At 41.8% G+C, this 23,481-nt stretch overlaps 1 protein-coding gene and 1 pseudogene across 1 annotated transcript in view; one reads left to right on the forward strand and one right to left on the reverse strand.

The window, feature by feature from the left end:
• The window catches only part of METAP1 (methionyl aminopeptidase 1), a gene marked incomplete at its 3' end in the record, with an annotated part of 68,082 nt that overhangs the window by 17,878 nt on the left and 26,723 nt on the right, over positions 1-23,481 (forward strand). The window contains 3 exon segments of the mRNA NM_001261513.1: positions 16,521-16,572; positions 22,186-22,298; positions 23,349-23,409. Of these exon segments, the coding sequence (NP_001248442.1) occupies positions 16,521-16,572; positions 22,186-22,298; positions 23,349-23,409 (226 nt within the window).
• LOC144340812 (activator of basal transcription 1 pseudogene) lies at positions 8,505-9,556 on the reverse strand (annotated as a pseudogene).

Genomic DNA, 23,481 nt, shown 5'->3' on the forward strand with positions numbered 1-23,481 from the left:
CCCTCCTCTTTTTGTTTTGCAATTCTTCAAACTTGTCTAGCAAGTCTCTACTTTGTTGTTTGGCTTGATCCCCTAATAAAAGCAACCTTTCCAAATAGGGTTGGGGAGAGGCAGAGGATAGATTAAGGGTTGTACTGATGAGCCTTTGTATAAGCCCTTGAATACAGGGTATAACACAAGGTCCCCCAAGTAGAAGTATACCTAACACAGTTAATTGAGGAAGTGAGGATTGAGGTTGGGGTATCTTTCCAATTTCCAAACCAGTTTGCTAACCAGCTAGAGACGGGTTATTTATGCCAGAGTTCTTAGCTAGCTCGTTTGATAAAGCAGCAAGTCCCTCTAGGGCTCTTGTTATACTTCTGTCTGGGGCCGTGTTATTCAGAATGAACGTGCAGCACTGGGTTTTCTGTTTTCCTGTGTCATTTGGCTGGTAGATCTTAATTGATCTGTAGTTCCCCTAACCACGTCTTTGGTGTAGTTAACTTATCATTGTTGATTATACTAAATATAGCTTATCCAGTCTACATTTTTGTTTATCCTGACCCACCAAAATAATGTTGACTCGAATCTAGTAGTTATCTGATCTCTGACCTTAAATTCATCAGGAACCCCCCTTGGAACACCTGTTGCTTCTAGGTAGATAAGAGGATCAAAGGATCCCTGAGGAGCTCTTCTAGCATGTTGGTGGTGGGGCGTTTCCTTTTTTTGTTGGTGAAATGCCAGGGTAAAAGGGATAGGCGATTGGACTGGAGTGCAAGTACCACTCCAGTTATACGGTGGAGTATCCAGTAAGTGCCCTCCCACAATGCCACCATATGTTCCACTTGAGGATGGCTGATGGAGGCCTGATGGGTTAGCTCTTAGAAGTGCCTTACCTCCTTGCATTCCTGTGAAATTTCCAAGGAATATTGAGTTCTCCTGCCGTGAGAGGCATGAGGCAAACTTTACCCTGGAAGATGGAGGCTGAATGGCCCTCAGGGGCTGACCTGCAGGGTGTTGTATCTCTCTGCAGGATATAGCAGAGAGAGAGCTTGGCAAGATTCATCATTCCAGGCTGTAGAATCTTGAAAGAGAGCTACCACACACTCCAAATCCGTCGCATGTGAAGACGACTTAAGTGGAAAGGGGACAGTCTGGGCCTCTGGCCTACCGTGTGCACAAGTTTAACAGTCAATTTTGTTTAGAGTGCGGACAGAATATTTAATCCATTCTAACCAGGCATTTGCATTTTGATACCCTGTCTCAATAGCTAAAGTCTGCTTTAAGTCATTTACTTGTACTACTGATGCTTTTGTCTTATCATTTAGTAAGGGACTAATCAGGATAATAAAAGTTTGATTTAAAGCCAAGACTACTGGGGTTGGATAAGGGAAAGGAGGAGGAGGGAGAAGGCGTATTTCAAACATGCCTATAGGATCCTTCCTGTTGACATTTGCCCCAATACCATAGAGATGGCTGATAGCTGGCTGATTATCAATATTAGTTGAATCAGCAATAGAAATAAGAAAAAGGTTACACTGACAAAGCTTGCAATCAGGGGAAGTGCTTCCTTTGGTAAAATAAAGATTAGGCCTAAGCTCAGTACAAACCCCTCCTGTAGGGGTCCAGCCTCTGTATTGAGTGGTCTGTAGAACATCATTCCAACTGCTGCAAGGCTGCCATTCGGTGGGAATGAAGAAGCGGTGTCATGGCCGTAATTGATCGCATCTATGGGAGTGAGAGACTGTTAGATTAATTGGGGGACCAGGACATAAATATTTTTCTGAGGAGGCTAGTTGTTTTTGGTTATGTAGGTCCCCGCATAGTGTCACTAGACAGGTGTCAAAGGGTATCACTTGAGGCGATTCCAATCTAGTTATGTTAATAATAAAATGAGAGATAGTGAGAGGAAAGAAAGAAAAATAGAAACAAAGGTATATTAGGTTCTTCTTAATTTTAACTTGGTGGGACTTGGCCCGGGGACGACAGCCCAGAATTCTGAGAGTGTTGACACTTTCTTGACTCAAGTGTGATGGGTCTGCCCCTTCTCGGCAGCGCGAACTGCGGTTTTGGTGGTCAATAACACGAGGTAGGGTCCTTCCCAGATTGGCTCGAGCCTTCCTTCCTTCCATCCCTTTATGAAGACGTGGTCTCCAGGCTAATGCAAGTGTACTGGGAATTCCAAGGGTGGTGCTTGTGCTAAAAGACCTTTGGTTTTAAGGGAAAAAAAAGTAGAGGAGAGTCCAAATACGTATTTTCTAAGGAACTGATCTTTGGTTTCAAAGGTAGGCACATCAGCTGAGGAATGCAAACAAGGCAATCCATGTAACATTTCACAGGGGGATGAACGTATATCTCTTCGGGGAGCTGTCCCGATTCTGAATAAAGCAATAGGGAGGCATTTGGTCCATGGTGGGTGAGTCTCTAAAATTTAGTTAGATGACTTTTAAGAGTCTGATTTATTCTTTCTACTCTCCCGGAGGAGGAGGGGTGCTAACGAATATGGCATTCCCATTGTGTGTCCAGCATCTGGGCCAGTTTTGTAATAATCTGTAAAGTGGGTCCTATTATCTGAGTCAACATTTTCTATTAATCCAAACTATGGTATAATATGTTCATTTAAAGCCTTCACTACATTACTGGCAGTGGCCTTTGAGAAAAGAGTGGCCTCTACCCAATGAGTGAGATGGTCTACTATCACTAATAGGTATTTTAGTCAGCCTACTGGCAGTATTTCGGTATAATCAACTTGAACACTTTGGAATGGTCTCAGCCTAGGTGTTCTTCCTCCTAGAGGTAGTTTCTTTAGGGCCTGCTTATTAGTTTTCTTACAGATAATGCAGCTGTCAGTGACCTGTCTGGCCAAGGTGTAGATCCCAGTACATCCGTAGACTGAGGGCCCCAGTGCGTTCCTTGGTGTAAGTGGGACAGAACTTCTCTCATAAGGAGTTTGGAGAGCATCTCTTTCTGATCTGAGAGAATCCATTTCCCTTCTGTATTTTCTTTAACCCACATTTCACTCAGTTTTTCCTTTTAGGCGGAAGAGAAAGTAGCTAATTTGGGGGAGAGGAGGCAGGGGGTTAGATGAAATATTTGTTTCACAGCCCTTGCTGCTCTTTTGGCTACCTGGTCTGCAGGATTATTACCTCTATTTTCAAATGAAAAGTCATGCTGGTGTCCAGGGACATGTACAATTGCTGTTTCTCCTGGTAGCTGGAGATTATTTAAAACACAAGTCACTAATGACTCATGAGCAAGCTCTCGACCTTGGCTGTTCATCAGGCCTCTTTCTGTCCCAATTTTTCCAAATGTATGCGCTACCCCAAAAGCGTACTTAGCGTCTGTGTAAGTGGTTCCTATCTCATTTTCTAGATATTTAAGGGCCTGACTGAGAGCAAATAGTTCACAGCCTTGGGCGGAATAGGTATCAGATAATTGCCCTGATTCAATTTCCTCAAGAGTTTCTCCATCCACCACAGCATATCCACTGTGCCTGTTTCCATCAAACATCTGAGAGGACCCATCTAGGAACAAATGTCGTCTTGTTTTATAAGGGGTTTCAGATAGGTCTGGTCGAACCTTGGTATGATAATTAATTAAATCTGGACACAAATGCTCTGTCTGCAGCAATGGATTCCCTGCTAAGAATCCGGCAGGGTTGAGTGAACTGTCAGTGGTTATAGTTAGATCATCTCTTTCTAATAGGATAGCCTCATACTTTAAAATCCTAGAATCAGTCAGCTAGCTTTCCGCTTTTTGATTTAGGATGACTTTGACCTCAAGGGGTGTACTTACTGTTAAGTATCCCCCAAAGGTAATCTTTCTGCTTTCTTCCACTAATATGGCAGTGGCTGCCACAGACTGGATGCACTGGGGACACCCACTGGCAACTGGATCTAAGACTTTGGACAGAAAGGCAACTGGTTGCTGGTGGCCTCCACGTTCTTGAGTGAGTACTCCAAGGGCCACTCCACTGTCTATGTTAACAAGAAGATGAAAGGGTTTTTCTAAAGAAGGCAGGGCTAAGACAGGGGCGGATACCAATCATGCTTTTCATTCGTTTGGTCTACTTCATCAGAAGTCCTTATAAGCGGGTCTGGCCCATTTTTAGTTAATTTCTCATATAGCAATTTACTTCTTAATGCATAAGAATCAATCCATAATCTACAGTATCTAATCAATCCCAGAAATTTTGTAAGTTCCTGTTGAGGCAGGGGCAAGGAGACATTTCCCTTGACCTGTTCAGGTCATATTCTCCTTTTGCCCGTGCTAATTAGATGACCTAAATATCTAACTTCTGGTTCTACATATTGGAGCTTTTCTTTGGAGACCTGCAGTCCCTTGGAGTATAAGTGATTCAGGAAATACACAGAGTATTGACTTTCTTTTTCTATATCTTCTCCAGATACAAATATGTCATCCATATATAGGATTCAATGTAAATGTGGTGGAGTGTCTGTCTCGCTAATAATGCCGTCTAGAGCATGAGTAAAAATATTTGGTGAATCCGCAAATCCTGGGGCAGTACTATCCACTGGTACTGCTGCTTCTGTCCTGTATGGGGGTCCTCCCATTTGAATGTGAATAGATCTCGGCTGTCCTCAGCCAAAGGACATGCCCAGAAAGCATCCTTTAAGTCTATTACAGTAAACCATTGATGACTTTACGGAATTTTACTAAGGTTAGTATATGGATTTGGCATAGCAGGGTGAGTGGTTTGAACTATTTCATTTATAACTCTGAGATCTTATACTAATCGATAGGATTCATCTGGCTTCCTGACAGGTAGGATAAGGGTATTATACGGAGACATGCAAGGCTCTAAAAGTTCATCTTTAATAAGGCCTTCAGTCACAGGTTTTAGTCCTACCTGGCCTTCCAAGGAAATCAGGTATTGCTTCCTCTGGGCTACTGCCCCTTGGAACCTTTAAATGTATTTATGTCGGGGGAATCTGTAATCTCCCTTGGTTTCCTTCTCTTGACTATAAGTCCAGATGGATTTTCCTCTCCTCAATGGTAGTTAGCAGGTGGAGAGAGGGAAGGAACCCCTTTGGCCCTACTTGCAGTCCAAGACCTAACTTTAGCATTAAGTCTCTTCCTAACAAATTAGTGCCTACTTCAGGAAATAATAGAAATTGAATATTAGCTGCCCGATTTTTGTATCTGACTTCTGTATCTTCTAGGATTTTGGCCTTAAACCTCTCTCCTTTCACCCCAGATGCTAGTAGCTCTTCTGGAGAACAGCTTAGGCCACTTGGATAAAAGCATAAGGGAGAACAAGTTGCTCCAGAACCAATGAGGAATGTTATTAGTTCATGGTTTGGTCCCACCTCTAAATTTATCAAGGGCTCTTGGTGGGAATCAAGGTGGAAAAGAAAGAGCCCCTGACTCCCCTGTTCTTCCTCTCCAAAGGTTGGCATGGAATTTCGTCTGTGGCCTTTAGCTCAGGGCATTCTCTCTTAAAATGGCCCAGTTTTCCACATTTATGATACCTATCCTGTCCTCCTTCTCGTTCTCTTCTGGAGCTCCTTTGTTTTGATTTCTCTTCATCTGTTCTACATCTCTAACTTTTATGACACATGCTATGGTCTTCCCATGTTCCATTTCGACCTTGCCCCCTGACTGTCTGTGCGATGGCCCCCGTGGGCGCTGGTCAAAATCTCATCCCAGGTATATTTGGTCCTGGTGAACTCTGCCAAAAAATTTTTGCCTTTTATTTTTATCTGTCTTCATCCCTTCTCATGTATGCTTTCTGTGCTGCTTCTAAAAGTTCTTCAGTTGACCGAGTTTTCCACCTCTCTGTCTTTTATAGCTTCCTTGCAATATCTGGGCAACTATTGGTAACAAAATGTAATTTTAACATACCTTGTCCTAGTGGACTGTCAGGATCTATATCAGTGTACCTTCTCATCTGCTCCCTTAGTCCGTCTAAAAAGTGCGTAGGTTCCTCATCTTTCTCTTGTTCATCAAAGACCTTAGTGAGGTTTTGGGGTCTGGGTGCAGACTCCTTGATACCTTTTATAATTAATTCTTGTAGATCCCTCATATTCTCCTGGTGAACAGCATTATTATTATTCCATTGTGCGTCCAGAGCAGGAAATGTAACATTCGCTGCTGGAATATTTTGACCGGCAGGGTTATCACGTTCCCAGGTCCCCATAGCAGCTCTACGGATCATGTTTCACTCTTCCTTTGAAAAGAGTATACCAGCTGGGTGCAGTGGCTCATGCCTGTAATCCCAGCACTTTGGGAGGCCGAGGCAGGCGGATCACAAGGTCAGGAGATCGAGACCATCCTGGCTAACACGGTGAAACCCTGTCTCTACTAAAAATACAAAAAATTAGCTGAGTGTGGTGGCGGGCGCCTGTAGTCCCTGCTACTTGGGAGGCTGAGGCAGGAGAATGACGTGAACCTGAGAGGCGGAGCTTGCAGTGAGCCGAGATTGTGCCACTGCACTCCAGCCTGGGCCACAGAGCGAGACTCCGTCTCAAAGGAAAAAAAAAAGGAAAAGAGGATACCCAGGATTGACATTAATTCAGTCCAAGTATATAGTTTGGGACCTAAAAACTGGTCAGTTTGCTCTACTACTCTCTCTGGGTCATCTAGCAAAGGCTTAAGCCCTTTCTTTAGACCTCGGACTTCAGAGGGGGTTAAAGGGGCGTTCAAGAATCCAATTGCGCCCCTACCCTGTGGCACCTCCTTTAGAGGGAAGAGCTGAAAAGCTGGCTCTTTGGAAACACAGGGAAAGGGAAATTTTTGAATATTCCTTCTACATTGTTCTCTCTCTCTCAAGCCCTCTTTTTAAGGAGAGATCAGAGGCTTCTGCCTACGGAGCCTGAGGAGGAGGAGGTGGGACTAGAAATGGAGGAAGATGGTTTAGGGGATCCCACTGGATATTCTCTTTTTACCCTCCTCCATCCCTTTCTTCAGATCCCTTAGGGGATAAAGAGAAACTGGCCCCTGCTGCCAGCACATGGCATAGTCTGTCTCTTCTGAAGACATAGGACTCTTGCTATTAACATAGAGTTTTAGAAGCTGGCAGACCCAGTCTTCATTTGAGCCATACTTTGGCCAGAAAACAGCAGGATTTAAAATTGGTTCTTGGGTCCACAGAAAGCAACAATACTTGATCATTAGTTGCTTTTTCTTACGTTTAGTCCTTTCATTTTCTTTCCAATGTGTAAGCATAAGTCCTAAAGGACTATGAGGAGGAATTCAGTCTTTCTTGCCTCCTTCATCTCTGACCTGGTTTTCAGTTCCAGGCCTACTAGAAGTATTCCGCATATTGGGTGAGACTTTTTCCCAGTAGACTCAATCCCCCAGATCCTCCAGCTCAGAGGTATCTTGTCTGCTCAAATGTATTTCCTCCTTTTCCCCTGGGATTAGCCTTCCCCTTTTTAGTCTTAGTTTCTTTATTGCCTGTATTCTCAGTTCCCTGGAGATAACTTTCTCCCCTCTGTTCCCTGTCCTGAAGATAATCCACTCTCGTCTTACAGTCACTTTCTCTCAACCGCAATCATTCACTCACATACATCCCACATATTCCCTCAAGGAAGGACCACTAAAGAAGTAGTTTGCCGCCTTCTAACAGTTTTTCCTACCTTGGCTCACGCACAAGGTCTCCTGGTCCCGCAATTTTAAAAGTTTCTCCTTGTCCCCTGCATTGCTGAGAATCCAAATGTATTCCTCGCAGCAGGTAAGCCCTGGCTATCTCCCTGGGGCTGCCGTAACAGGATGGTTGGGCGCCTCCCCACAAGAGAGGACCAAGGACCGGAGGGGCAACAGTGTCCCTCTACAGGCCACGAAATTTATGGGCACAGGAGTTCGATGTAAAGAAATCAACTCCGAGACAAAGGATCTCTCAGCAAGGCTAGTTTACTTTCTGCAGAAAGGGTGCACTCCCCAGCAATCCAGCCATGAGAGCACACCGGACAAAGGAGACAGGGACATTTATAACCTTTACATCCTGATGCAATCCCCGATGGCTGTGCCCCATTCCCATCGGCTGGGATGGGACCTCACACTCGAAACTTAACTCGATTGGCTAATAATTTAAAACTTTCCTAAATAGGAAGAAGGGAAAGAGGACAAAGAAAAGAGGAAGTTAGTGATGAGAAGTCAGAGGAGTTCCCAAATAAGGAATGGCATGTATCCTGATCTGGGACTCATTTAGCCTTGTGTCAACCTTCCGGAACAAGTTGGGGCAGCCTTGGAATATACACGTACAAACATTTAACTGGGGAATGATAAATCCTTTATGGATTTAAGAAACTTTGTAGAATTTCTCCTTACCTTACAAGGCCCTTCCTGGGGGCAGGAAGTGGGATTTTAAGAGGACCCTATAGCAGCAGGCAGCCAAGAGTCAAACAAAACAAGCATATGCAATAGTCATAATCATGCTATTGTGACAGTATGAATTAGCCAGGCATGTACAGGAGTTCAGATGGGGGAATAGTGGAAGCCCACAAAACTTCCACTTTTGGGCCCTCGCCAAAGCAGTGAGACTGGGCCCTCACCAGTGCAGAGACACTGGTCTGAGAAACACAATAAAATGTCTACCTGGGTAGTCATGATCATTCTATTATGAGGTAGACAGGAAGCAGAGTGGGGCCAGGAGATGGAAGGGGCCACCCTCGCCCTCAGGAGTCCCTGACTAGGGAAGGTCCTTCCACGCTCTCTGAAGGTGGCGGGGCCCCAAATATCCTGGCCAGGAGCGCTTTGTTGGAGCGGGTCTTGTCCTGGGCAGTTGCCAGGTAAGCCCATTCACGCCCCCTGGCTGTGCTGCTTTCCGGGCCGTCAGTTCCTGCTCAGTAGGCTGCTGGGCAGACGTCCAGGAGCCATCTGGGTGAACAAGGTCCCCATCAGCAGCAAAAAAGCGTTGTCCCCATTCCACACTTTGAAGATAGAAGATGGTCTCTCACTTGGCCTGAGGGACCTCCGCTCTCAGGCGCTGTCTGCCTGTGTACCTGGCGCTCGCTGTGGTGGGACCAGGTGAAATGATGCAAGTACTCCAGATTCCATAGGTCATAATGGAAGGGGCTACACCTGCAGGCACCCATAGGCGTGTTGTGTAGACTGGCCGCCACGCTCTTGGCTCTGTGCTTGTCACGGAACTCCACCCATCCCTCGTTGTAGTCCTTGCTGTAGGACTGCTTTTTTTCCCTCCCATGGCTGCTGCTGCCTTCTTCTTACATCTCATGAACCGGTCCTCAGCCTGAAAGAAAACGCGTCTGACCTCACCACAGGTGCTAAGAAGGTTGCTGATGTGCAGGGCTGGAAGTGTGGTGGGATATGGCCCAGGTACACAATACCTGGCACTACCTGCTTCTTGTTGCCACAGGCCTTTTCTTTGGATTCCTCCTGTTCCTCCTCTGCATCTAGTGTCTGGTCTGTCCCTTCCAGTGCCTTTGTTCTGTTGCGGCCTTCTCCGATTCTTCTGCCTCCATGTTGACTGACAAGAGCAGCACGACCTAATTTCATTACTTCTAATGACTGCATAGATTCATTTGCACGATTAAATCATAATTTAACCTATTTTATATTGATGTATATCTGAATTCTCTTTAATTTTTCACAATTATAAGTAATGCTATAGTGAGCATTAAGTTGCATATGTTTTGCTCATTTGTCAGATTATTTCCTTTGGTTAAACTATTTGGAATTGAGCTACTGGGTCAAAGTATTTTTTTGTCTTTGTATATGTGTTTACATATTAAGTATTTGAAAGTATTTATATATATGTTGTATCTTGATACATGCAAATCCTTGTAGTTACCAGGTGACTACTCAGCTTTCTTGCTAACATTGTATGGTGTGCTTATTTCCTCACTCTCTCATCAACATGAATTGATGTTAGATTTGAGATGGTGGAAAAGAGATAATACAGGATTTTAAGGTAATAGGACACATTATGGGTGGTCACATTATGAAAACCATTTAATGTTAATTCTAGCCACTACTTTAGGATGGTTTGGAATAGGAAAGAATTTGAGAGAGGTTCAAGATGGGGAGATACATTGTGAAGCTGTTGTAGTTTGGCAAGTCAGTGGGGCCTAAAATAAGGTGGGAGTTAGTTGCACAGGTTAATTTGATAGATGCTAAAGTAGTGTAACCATACGGTGGGTTCACCTTGCTTGCTGCCTAGACAGAGCTGATTTATCAAGACAAGGCAATTGCAGTAGAGAAAGAGTTACTTACTCATGCAGAGCCAGTGTGTGGGAGATGGTAGTTTTATTACTCAAATCAGTCTCCTCAAGCATTTGGGTAAGGAAGGAGACCACCCCTTATATTGTCCTATGCCCAATTTCTGCCTCCAAAGAAAGTAGTAGTAAAAGCTTAAAGGCAGAAATGAAATCCACAAGCAGACAGCCTGGCGCTGTGTCCTGGGCCTCGTAGTTAAAGATCAACCCCTGACCTAACCAGTTATGTTATCTATAGATTCCAGACATTGTATGGAAAAGCACTGTAAAAATCCCTGTCCTGTTCTGTTCCATTCTGATTACCGTTGCATGCAGCCCCCAGTCACCTATCCCCTGCTTGCTCAATCGATCACGACACTCTCACGTGGACCCACTTAGAGTTGTGAGCCCTTAAAAGGGACAGGAATTGCTCACTCAGAGAGCTTGGCTCTTGAGACAGGAGTCTTGTCAATGCTCCCGTCCAAATAAACCCCTTCCTTCTTTAACTTGGTGTCTGAGGGGTTTTGTCTGCGGCTCTTCCTGCTACATGGGGATCAGCGTTTTTACAGATAATTTGGTTGGGGGGGTGGGCAGTGAGTCGGGAGTACTGATTGGTTGGGTCAGAGATGAAATCAGAGAGAGTCAAAGCTATCTTCTTGTGTCTGGAATTGGTGGGTTCTTGGTCTCGCTGACTTCAAGAATGAAGCTATGGACCCTCACGACGAGTGTTACAGTTCTTAAAGATGGTGTGTTTGGAGTTTCTTCCTTCTGATGTTTGGACATGTCTGGAGTTTCTTTATTCTGGTGGGTTCGTGGTCTCGCTGACTTCAGGAGTGAAGTTGCAGACCTTTGCGGTGAGAGTTACAGCTCTTAAAGGCAGTATGTCTAGAGTTGTTTGTCCCTCCTGGTGGGTTCGTGGTCTCATTGGCTTCAGGAGTGAAGTTGCAAACCTTCACAGTGAGTGTTACAGCTCATAAAGGCGAAGCGGACCCAAAGAGTGAGTAGCAGCAAGATTTATTGGGAAGAGTGAAAGAACAAAGCTTCCACCGTGTGGAAGGGGGCCCAAGTGGGTTGCTGCTAGCTGGCTCAGGCAGCCTGCTTTTATTCCATTATTGGGCCCCACCCACATCCTGCTGATTGGTCCATTTTTCAGAGAGCTGATTGGTCTGTTTTGACAGGGTGCTGACAATCCCTGAGCTAGACACAGAGTGCTGATTGGTGCATTTACAGTCCGTTGGCTAGACACAAAAGTTTTCCAAGTCCCCACTAGATTAGCTAAACACAGAGTACTGATTTTGGTGCGTTTATAAACCTTGAGCTAGACGCAGGGTGCTGATTGGTGCATTTACAATCCTTTAGACATAAAGGTTCTCCAAGTCCCCACCAGATTAGCTAGATACAGAGTGCTGATTGGTGCATCCCCGAACCCTGAGCTCGACACAGAGTGCTGATTGGTGCATATACAATGCTTTAGGCTAGACATAAAAGTTTTCCAAGTCCCCACCTGACTCAGGAGCCCAGCTGGCTTGGCCTAGTGGATCCTGCACCAGGGCCATGGGCAGAGCTGCCCGCCAGTCCCACGCCACGTGTTTGCACTCATCAGCCCATGGGCGGTTGATGGGATCCCGCACTGCGGAGCAGGGGGTAGCATTCGTCAGGGAGGCTTGGGCTGTGTGGGAGCCCACTGCGTGGGGGCTCAGGCATGGCGGGCTGCAGGTCCCAAGCCCTGTCCCCTGGGGAGGTGGCTGAGGCCCAGTGAGAATTCAAGCGTGGTGCGGGTGGGCTGGCAGTGCTGGGGGACCCGGCGTACCCTCCGCAGCTGCTGGCCTGGGTGCTAAGCTCCTCACTGTCTGGGGCCGGCAGCACCAGCTGGCTGCTCCGAGTGCAGGGCCCCCGAGCCTGCGCCTACCTGGAACTTGTGCTGGCCTGTGAGCCCTGTGTGCAGCCCCATTTCTCACCGGCGCCTCACCCTCCACACCTGCCCACAAGCAGAGGGAGCCGGCTCTGGCCTCTGCCAGCCCAGAGAGGGGCTCCCGCAGTGCAGCCGCGGGCTGAAGGGCTCCTCAAGCTTGGCCAGAGTGGACGCTGAGGCTGAGGAGGCGCTGAGAGCAGGGGCTGCTAGCACGTTGTCACCTCTCACTCTTGTGCCGAGTCAGTTCCTGTGTAGGGGCCACAAGACCACATAAGCCAGTTTACTCATCTGGATGATGGCAGCTGATCCATCAAGTGAAGGGTCTGCAAAATATTTCAAGCACTGATCTTAGGTTTTGCAATAGTGTTGTTATCCCCAGGGGTGATTTGGGGAGGGTCAGAATCTTGTAGCCTCCAGCTGCATGACTCCTGAAACATAATTTCTAATCTTTTGGCTAATTTGTTAGTCCTACAAAGGCAGTCTGGTTTCCAGGAAGAAGGATTTGGTTTGGGAAAGGGCTGTTATTGTCTTTAAGTTGTTCCCAACCTGTTTGGCACCAGGGAAAAGTTTTGTGGAAGTCAGTTTTTCCATGGACTTGGGGGTGGTGGGGATATGTTTTCAGGATGAAACTGTTCCACCTCAGATCTTCAAGCATTAGTTAGATTCTCATAAGGAACGTACAACCTGGATCCTTGCATTTGCAGTTCACAATAGAGTTTGTGCGCTTTTATAAGAATCTAATGCCACTGCTGATCTGACAGGAGGTGGAGCTCAGGCTCTACCCGGTAATGTGGTAATGCCAGCCCATCTGCTGCTCACCTTGTGCTGTGCAGCCTGCTTCCTAACAGGCCACCAACCAGTAGTAGTCTGTGGCCTGGGGTTTGGGGACCCTTGTTTTAAACTATAAGTTTCTCCCAAAGTTAGTTTGGCCTGTGCCCAGGAATGAACAAGGACAGATTGGAGGTTAGAAGCAAGACAGAATTGGTTAGGTCAGATCTCTTTCACTGTTTGAGTTATAATTTTGTAGTGGCGGTTTCAGTAGGAAATGACTTGTTCTAGAAGTGAAATGCGAGCACCTTCTCTTAACTCTGACTTTTTTCCTCTTCAGTGATTCACAGTACTGGACATAAATAAGAATTATCTACGTAGCAAATTCCCAGAGATTCTGATTGAATTTGAAGTGGGGAATAACATGGCTATTTATTTGTAAAGAGAAGCATTCCATAGGATTTTAATGAGGAGCCAGAGCTGAGAACCACACTATCCCATTTTAGCTTATAAACCAAAAAAAATAAAATTTGAACTGCCCTCCTACCCTGGCCCCCAGCAACTATCTGAATGGACTCTCCCTTCTTGGCCAGGGCACTCTGACCTGAAAGACTGGTTCAGGCCATGACTGGAAGTGGAAGTTGGACGTGCCCTTCCAGCATTAGCATCAACACAGACCTTGAGTCTGATAAGAAATATTTACAATCTATTTTCTCTGAAGCCTGTTATGTTACCTGGAGACTTCATCTGCATGGTAAAAACCTTGGTCTCTATAACCCCTTGTCTTAACCCAGACATTCCTTTCTACAGATAATAACACTTTCAACCAATTGCCAGTCAGAATATGTTTAAATCTACCTGTCACCTGGAAGGCTTCTTCCCCACTTTGAGTTGTCCCACCCTTCCAGATGGAACCAGTGTAAGTCTTACATGTATTGATTGATGTGTAAAAGCAAACTGTACCCTGACCACCTTGGGCACATGTCATCAGTACCTCATGAGGCTGTCACTGGTGCATCCTTAATTTTGGCAAAATAAACTTTCTAAAGTGACTGAGGCCTGTCTCAGATATTTTGGGTTCATAAGCTCCTAAATTTAGTAAATTCCTGTTGGTGCTAAAGAAAAAGCATGTTGTCCTGGGTTGAAAACTGAAGTTCTACCTACTGGTTATAATAATGCCTTGGTGTTATTAAATAAGTGGAGAATAAAGAGTAAGACAAAGTGCTTGTCAGCGAGTATTGAATAAGTACATGTGACATGTTAAGCTTGTGGGTGGAGTGAAGTGTGGACATTATTTAGAGAAAGTAGTATTTGAAACAGACCTAATGGAATGGGTAAAGCTTCTGAGGACACAGTTATAACGGTGAGTGTTTGGTGAGTGTTAGGATTAGGTAGGTCAGGTTGTACAAAGGGAAGAGATTGAGAAGTGTGGTGTTTGCCTGGGGAACTCTAAATCTAGGTTAGTTAGGTCTTTGGTTCATTTGTTAGAGATGAGGAGGGAAAGATTGCCCAGTTAAGGAGTCAGAAATTAACTCTTCGGAGAATGGATAGTCTTTCAGGATTTTGAGTATTCCTCTTCTACTGGTGAATAAGAGGAAGAAAAAGAGTGAAGTTGTGATTTAGGGAAGGAATATTATTTAGGTTTAGAGAGTTCTTAGGAGATGTGGGAATGTTTTGACAACATTAATGATGTTGAAGACCATGACTTGGTTGCCTCATGGCCCCAGTAAGGAAGAGAAAAATCGGTGTCCTTACGGAGGTGAGAGGGGTTTATTATGAATATTTTGGTTACTTTTTGCTCATATATTTTAAAATATAAGCCCTTAGCTAATGAATCTGTTTTGTGAGACAAGTCCTTATTTAATGAGAATAATTCTATCAGCCCTCTTGTTAAAAAGCTAGAATTTGATGGATGTTTCATGAACCAAGTATAAAGCACTCTGAAATCCTCTGAGGAGAATACATGGCTATTTGAATAGCTACTTTTCAATGTATATGCTGAATTTCAAAATATTAGTTAATGATGGCTTTGAAGACCTAAGGGAAAATTTCCCCTTTGCCCTCTGAAGTTTCACCAAAAAATCAACTTACAAAAAGCAAATTAATAGGAGAAATGGTATACAAATTTATTAGTGTGCATGGGGGAGAATCACAGAATGTCTAATAACCCACTGGGGTACAGATGCTTATACCCTAGTTCTTGGGGAAAAGGAGATGGGGAAATGTGGATGTTTTTATGGGGATTGTAAATGATTTTTAGGGGGGAACTCAATGGGCTTGAAGGACAAGTGGCCTGGGACAGTCTTTTAGGCCTGCAGAACACACATGGTTTGTGAAGAGTCCTTCCAGGTATGTTGACAGACTTTAGTCTTTCTTGCTGCAGTATGAATTCAGTTAATGAAAACTCAGAGAAGGGACAAGAGGTCAACCCCCCACCTTTTGTCATATAACCTAACATATTTACACATTCCTTGGATTCTGAGGAATATGACATGGACATTTTTGAGGTGCCATTGTTCTGCTTACCAGACTAACCCAATCTCCCCAAAAGACTGAGCTCGGTTTTAGCTTCAAAACTGAAAAATCTCTAATGTTGTAGATACCTTTTTATACATTTGGAATCTGTTTAGGTTGTAGGCTGTAGAGATAGGGATGACCTGGATTTTCTTCACTTAACTGTTGCCGGCTGTGGAGGCTACAGAAAGAATAAAGAGAAAGTAGTGAAGATTCTAGTCAAGGATGGGGAAACTGATCTTTCAGAGTCCCTTGGGCAAGCCTTTACAGAAGGCAGCTTTAGTGTAATATGATTTGATTAACTACATAGTCCTGGGGATTTTTTTTTTCTGTGTTTTTTTTTTCTTGGCTTTCTTCTTGTCCATGTCTTACTAGTTTTATGTCTACAAAGATAAAACATTTGTAGGACTTTGTGAATTTTCTTAGCATTTTTAATAATTTATTTGCATAACTTTGAACTCTTTGAAGGAGAAGCCATCACTCAAAACATAAAGTCTATGTCTGGTTGAATTATTCTTTTCCTTTATTACTTGAGTTCCTTACTTGAATTCAATTAATTACTTGAATTCATTTTCCTAGTTTGTCACTTCTTACTAGTGTTTGAAATATGTTACATGAACATTTTTTCCTAAATGATGTCTTTTCTAGTTATTAATTCTGATCATTCAGTCAAGCATTTACTGAAACCCTAGCAGAGCCAGGCACTCTGCTTATGGCCTCAGCTTATGGCCTCAGGGCTGTGTCACATAGTAACTACTCACATGGGTGATTTTAGTGTGTGTGTATGACTGATTTGCAACCTAACTACTGTAAATAAAAGAATCTGCAAAAATTTTCTTCCAGTTTTTTTCAGTGTGTAATTGGTTGTCTAATGATTCTTTTGAAATACTTCAGAATAATTTGTTGACATAAAATTGAAATATAACTATGACTACTATATAACATTTAGCCTAATGTTCCTTGCTTATTTGAAGTAAAGTTTAGGTTGCTTTTTGAAGTGAATATTGAACAGGTGTCATTTCTTAATTTTTTCCAAATATTTATTTTGCAAAGTTACAGGTCTTGATTTTTGCAAATAGTTTATAGTAACTCTTGCTTATATACAATATTCCTTAAAATGTTTCTCATTAAGGAAGGCCTGACACTAATTTCCTTTTTTGTTCTTTTAGGAATGTTTTAAAGGAAGTTGGGCTACTCACAAGTTACTACATAAGAAAGCAAGTAAGTACAATCACAAATTTTTATACCATTTGTCTTAGAAGTGGCATTTGTGCCAGAAAATAAGAATTCTTCCAGTTCTGAAGGTGTATATTTGAAAGTTCTGAAAGTATAATCCTGAATACTAGAATTATGACATATTTTAAATTCTTTGTGATATGTAATGCAAATAAAATATGTCTGAATAATATCTTAATCTTGTTTTACATATTTAACATGAAAATATGAGATAGTTGTTAGTATAGATGGATCTTACTTGAGCCCCACCTGATGATACTCTAATCTTTTGACACCTTCTTGTGTTGCTGGAAGTGTTTGCATATAGTAGTCAGGGCTTATGTGAGTGATTTGGCTTCATTTAACCAGATCCCTTTTGGTTTCTTCTAGTTTCAATTTGTATTGCTTTTTCTACTCAAAACTATGTTACTTTGTTTTTTGGTGTTTTAATGTTACTACCTGCAGTCTAATGTTTAATTTTCTTTTTTGAAGTTTTGTGTGTAATACCACAAAGTAAAACTATTAGCAGCTTCTTAGCTATTGCTGTCAGCCACAGTGATGTAGCTGAAATTCACATAGCGTTTTTTGCTCCAGCTAATTTATCCTGTAAATTCACGTCATTAGTGTGGCTGGTCTAAGAAAACCTGTCACAGTTGCCTGAAAGTTGACAAGGGCTTTCTGTTCTGTATAGCATTGCCATCCTGATGGATCAAAGCTTGATTTAATTTGAAGTGGGAAATAACGTGGCTATTTATTTACGTGGTTCTTGGTATAAGGTTTCTGTCTCTACATATGTAATCTTGGTGTCTTATATTCATCTACTTGTGTGTTTTTTTTTTTTTTTTTTTTTAGGAGTTAGCTGATTTAATGGAGTTTGAATGTAGTTTGTTTTTACCAAAACAAATCTAATTGAGGTCAGCCAAACCACCATTTGAAGGAACAGGGAAATACAGATGTGAAAAAGATAAATTTTCTGTGGTTGTATAAAGCAACATCTACATTTAATGGACATGCTAGGTTGTTGTGGGAGAAATGTGGTTAGAGATGAGGAAAAATGATATGACTCTGTAAGTTTATCAACACATAAAAGATAGGACTTGTTGATTTGTTACCTCTATCAAAGTTTAGAGATGGATTTAAGTAATCTCACTTAACTTTATTCATTCATGCATTACATACATCCTGTATTTCTAGTGTGTTAGGTATTTTGCAGAACTCTTTGAGCCAGTTGTTAGCATTTTGTATCCAGGAAGTTAAAGCATTGGTAAGTAATAAAGGGTTGAGGTTAAACAGTATGTTAGTAAAAAAGCCTATAATGGGCCTCTCAGATTTGCTAACTCATTGATGTGTGCCTATTTCTTCAATACTGGATATTTAAGGGAAGGGCTATTTCCTTTTGATTGACACTACAAGGGAATAAACAGCAGGTGTTCCCTATATAAAAAGAAGGTAATTATTACAACACTGGATTTAGGCTATTTACATTTTACTTATATCTCTAGTGTTTAATATGGTGCCATCTTGTAGCTGTTGCTCTCTTGGATCTTTTGGGATAACTTTTTTCGGTGGATAAGCCTGCTGTATTTAATCCCTTTGGCTATGGTGGATAGAGATCATCCTCAGGTGGCTAGCTCCGTATCTTTCATATCCTAATAAGTTGACTACAGTAAACGTTGAGTGACAGTCCTAGAGGAGGGAATGGTGTGGAGAAGGGTGATCTCCAGAGACAAGAAGAGTATCGAGAAAAGCATTGGGGAAACACAATGTTGCGCTAGGAAGGAACCAGTGCATTTTTAAAGTTAGCACTTCAGTCTAAGAAACGATAGTGAGATAACACATAGCAAACATTTCTTGTCATGAAGATGATGTAGTTAGGTTTTTTTTTTTTTTTAAGTGTAGTGTCTACTGATGTCTGATTAATATTCATATGGATATATTGATCTATAATTTGCTTTTAATATATTTGGTTTTGGTATTGAAGCAATTCTGGACTCATGAAATAAAATGGGATATATTTCCCACTTCTATTTTCTGGAAGAGATTATATAGAATTGGTATTATTTCTTTTTTAAATGTTTGATAGAATTCACCACTGGAACATCTGGATCTGGGGTTTGCTTAATCATAGAAGCTTAATTTTTTAATGCAGGCATTAGGAAATTTTCAAGCGAGTTAAATGACTCAGGTAGTTTTTTTTTTTTTTTTTTTTTTTAACTTGTCATAGTAAAGACCATTCAGATGGTAAAGTCCTTAATTAAAAGCACATAATGCTGATTCTTGGGTGCATGTTTTTTATATTGTATCTTCTGTCACAGTGTACCTTAAGCAGCGTTTACTTTTAGTATGATCTGTAGAAGTTGTAGCATTTCACATCTCAAGACTGTATTACTGTACACTTTTTAATGTATCACTGGCATATTCAGTGTGTTTGTTTCTCATGTTCCTGACGTGAAGGTGGAAGAATTTGACAAGTATCTTGAATAGCCAAAATTAAGGTATAAAAACCGCATTTAGGCCAGGCACGGTGGCTCACACCTGTAATCCCACATTTTGGGAGGCCGAGGCGGGTGAATCACGAGGTCAGGAGATGAGATCATCCTGGCTAACAGTGTGAAACCCCATCTTTACTAAAAATACAAAAAAATTAGCCGGGCGTGGTGGCGGGCCCCTGTAGTCCCAGCTACTCGGAAGGCTGAGGCAGGAGAATGGCGTGAACCAGGGAGGCGGAGCTTGCAGTGAGCCAAGATTGCACCACTGCACTCCAGCCTGGGTGACAGAGCGACACTCCATCTCAATAAAAAAAATAAAAAAGATAAAACAGAACAAAACAAAAAAACCCGCAATTAATAAAATAACTCAAAGTGATACTTTTTCTTCCACTCCCCTACCCATTCACACTAGTGTGCCTGATTTTTGGATTACAGAGAGAAGGTGTTATGTAATGTCTTAAACTGGCTCCACCAAACTTTGCGACCATGGGTTACTCTAAGTCTCACCTCCAAGATGCTGGAATCACAGGTTTGTGTGAGGATTAAATAAGCAAATCCATGAGAAGTGTTTAGCATGTGTACCATACATAGTAAGTACTCAAAAACTAATTATCATATCTGGAAGACTTGAGTCAGAATTTTGATCAGAAAATCCTGTCCCATGCAAAGCTTAGACATGTTTAGTATTTTGTGTCAGCTGACCAGAGGAAGCAGCCTGCATACAACTTTTTAAAGAACAAAGCCTGACTGTGATGAACTTTGGGCCAGACCTTGCATGTATCACGTACATATGACACTACCTGCATTTTACCTGGGACTGTTGCATTGTAATGTTTGGAAGACAGCTTACAAATGTTTATTTATACTGTCCTGTTGTACAGTCTTTTCAAAAAGATTAGTTATTATGCAGTTGTGCTACCATCATCAGCTCAATTCAGATTTATTAATGGTCTATTATGTGGTTAGCACCTAAGGCTAATTGATCCTAAAATGTAAACGAATTTTCTTTTCAAGCGTGAATTTCCGTTAAGCAAATTATACCTAGAGATGAGAGAAGAACTTGTGATATTCAACTTTAGTTGTCGTGGTAGTTTTGGGTTATACTATTTGTTTGCTTTACTTTTTTTTTTGAGACAGTGTTCCTCTGTTGCCCAGGCTGGAGTGCAGTGGTGCAATCACGGCTCACTGAAGCCTAAACCTCCTGGGCTCGAGCAATCCTTCTACCTCACCTCAGCCTTCTGAGTAGTTGGGACTACAGGCATGTGCCACCATGCCCAGCTAAGTTTCATATATTTTGTGGAGACGGGTTTTTCCATGTTGTCCAAGCTGGTCTTGAATTTCTGAGCTCGAGCAGTCCACCCACCTTGAACTCCCAAAGTGCTGGGATTACAGGCCTGAGCTGCTGCTCCTGGACCTAAATTCTCTTTTGAATATAGACTGTGGAAGGGTAAAATCCAGATCAACAGGAAGCTTTAAAAGATTTTTACACCCTCACCTTCTCCCTGTTCCCTGCCCAGGAGTATGCTAGTGCAAAAAGCCTGCGTCTTGATTGCTGTTCTCTCCTGGGTTTTGGGAGAAAATTATTTTTGAGGTTCATGTTTCAGACAAAATCACTTGATGCACTTCATAGCTGAAGCAGGCTCAGTTGGCCCCCATTTCAAACTGTTTTCTGTCATGTTTGACCCAAGTAGCAATGGATGAAGTTTGTTTTTGTCCTGTGATGAGAAAGTTTTCCCATTGATATTAACATTCACAGTGACTTTTTGGAATTCCAGAGGGGAGAAAGATATTTTAAAATTCAGTAGCATGGTATCTTTATTTTAAAATTCAGTAGCACGGTATCTTTCTATTCCTTTATATGTAATAGTATAAATATATTATCTTCCAAAGTAATATGAATGGATTTTCTATATTTTTGCATTCTTGTCAATTGTACCTTAAGGGCCTTTCCAAAGTTAGCCACATGCTCTTTAAGAGTACTGGACTGGGGCTGGCATTCTTGTGTCACAGCTATGTGAACCACACAGTCTCTGTTTCCTCATACGTACAATAAAGAAACAACACTAGATTGTCTTTAAGATCTTCTCTAACTTTAACATTTTATGATTACATCTAGTTTCCTTCATTTTGTATTTTAAATAGATTTTTTAAGAGGGGAGTTTTATTTTTATTTCTTTCAGACACTTCTAAAATCAGTTTGAGGTTTGACTTTTAATACCTATGGTAGAATGACAATAATCAGGAAAAGGTCTGAGTGCACTGGGAGGTGTTTAGGCCAATACTTGGTCCACGAGGGACTTGTATTCCTGCTATTTAAAGTCTTAGGTTTGTAGTTTTATTTTACTATGTGGATAAGAGGTGCAGCCAGTGTGTTGACATCACAGGCACCAAAGAGGGTCTTCTGTGTGAGTAGAATTCTTGCGTATATTTCAGTCAGCACATGTAGATTAATAACTGACAGGATTGTGTGCATGGATGTGATTCTTAATTTTTCTGCTGAACTTTCAACAGATTGTTCCCTCCCTTGTCTTTGCCTTTTTCCTACCTCTTTCCTTTACCCCATTTCTGAAAAGAGGCAAATGATGATCATAAAGTTTTCAAAGTGAATTGAAATACTGACTTGAAAGCCATTGATCAGCTTTGTGAGAAATAATTATTTTTTATTTTAAAGTTGCTTTGGGATTACTTAGGATCTGTTCTTTTAGTAAGAGCATAATTCATTTGTAACATCTGATCTCAGTTGGGTAGGTTTAGGTTTTACTAGGGCTTCATATTTTAAAATGGGTTTTCTATAAATTGATGTGGCAAGAATGCATTAGGAAAGCTGTGTATGGGCTGTTCCTGTTCGATATTATGTAAAAACGTAGTATATGTTTACATGGAGTTTTTTCCTTCTAAGACCTTAGATCTTCGAAAAGGAGTTATAAGGGTTTTTGAATATGGCAGTAAAGCAGTTGCTTTGGTGATTTAGGTTAGGGTAGAAGTTTGGTGGATTTTTGTGCCTGGGCTTGTTGGCTTGGTTTTAAACAAGAGATATTCAAAGTATGCTGCTGCTCACTAGCTTGACAACTGAAACATTCCTTTCCCTCCTTCTCTTCTTTCCTCTCACATCTATTCTTCCGTCTCCCAGAGGATGAAAAGGCAAAGCGAGAAGTGTCTTCCTGGACTGTGGAAGGTGATATTAATACTGACCCATGGGCAGGTTATCGATATACTGGTAAACTCAGACCACATTATCCACTGGTGAGTAAATAAGGTAATAAAATCTTAACATTCCAATTTTGAATTTTCCAAAAATGATACTATAGTGAATCATATAATCAGGATTGAGTTTACAAAGGAACTTGCATTTTAGCTCTAAAGCTCTTATGGTACATCATTTGGGAGCTGTTAGTTTGGCAATCATGGAAGAAGTGGAAAAAAAATTAGATGAAATAGGTAAAACTTTTAAAAAGAAGCGTGGGCTAAGGTGGAATAGATATTTTGTTGTTGGCATGACGGTAGTGTGTATAGTCGTCCCTTGATATCCATGGATGATTGGTTCTAGGGCATCCTCACTCCCACACAGTTTCCAAAATCCACTGATGCTCAAGTTCCTTAAAGTCAACCTTCCGTATTATGGATAGTGCATCAACAGATGTGGAACCAGGAGGTATGGAGGACTGACTGTATTACACTTTTCTAAAATTATTTTATTATGATATATTTCTCCCTTAATTTAGATATGGCTTTTCTGCCACTCTTTTCGCTTCCTCTATTCTTGGCGGATAAGAGTCGGAGTTTTAATGTAAGAATTCATTCAAGTTGAAATCTATTTGTCACCCTTAAATATTTAAATTCTCTTTACTGATTTTTTTTTTTTTTATAAAAGGAATACATCTTTAATCTTTAAAATTTGGAAAAATAGGAAAAACATAACAAAATCTTCTTAATTCTGCCTCCTAGAGATAATGACTAGAAACGTGTTGGTATATATTTACTTTGAGACATGATTTTATTGTTGTCAGCTTGCCAATTTCTTTGGAATAACATGGGTGTCTTGTTATTAGTCTCTGTCTAATTTTAAATCCTTAATGGCCTTGACCACTTTCCCCCTTTCTAAAATACCCTGTGAAAGGGGTGGCATTACCACTAGGAAAAGTAAAGCATAATATTAATGAAATATATATCTGTTATAATATTTAAGGTGCCATTTAAAACTTTTAAAAACTTTTGAATGGACTTTTTTTCTGCCCAGTTTTATTTATTTTTTGTTGGTAAATCAGTTTTAACTAACTTCTTTGATGTTTTTAGATGCCAACAAGGCCAGTGCCAAGTTATATTCAAAGACCAGATTATGCCGATCATCCCTTGGGTAAGCTCTGCTATGTTGATGACTACTGCAAAGGGAAGGAATGCTTTTCTTGTAGAAATTTTTCAGTGCTGG

Source organism: Macaca mulatta, chromosome 5 (genome assembly GCF_049350105.2).
Source record: "Macaca mulatta isolate MMU2019108-1 chromosome 5, T2T-MMU8v2.0, whole genome shotgun sequence".
Taxonomy (NCBI): domain Eukaryota; kingdom Metazoa; phylum Chordata; class Mammalia; order Primates; family Cercopithecidae; genus Macaca; species Macaca mulatta.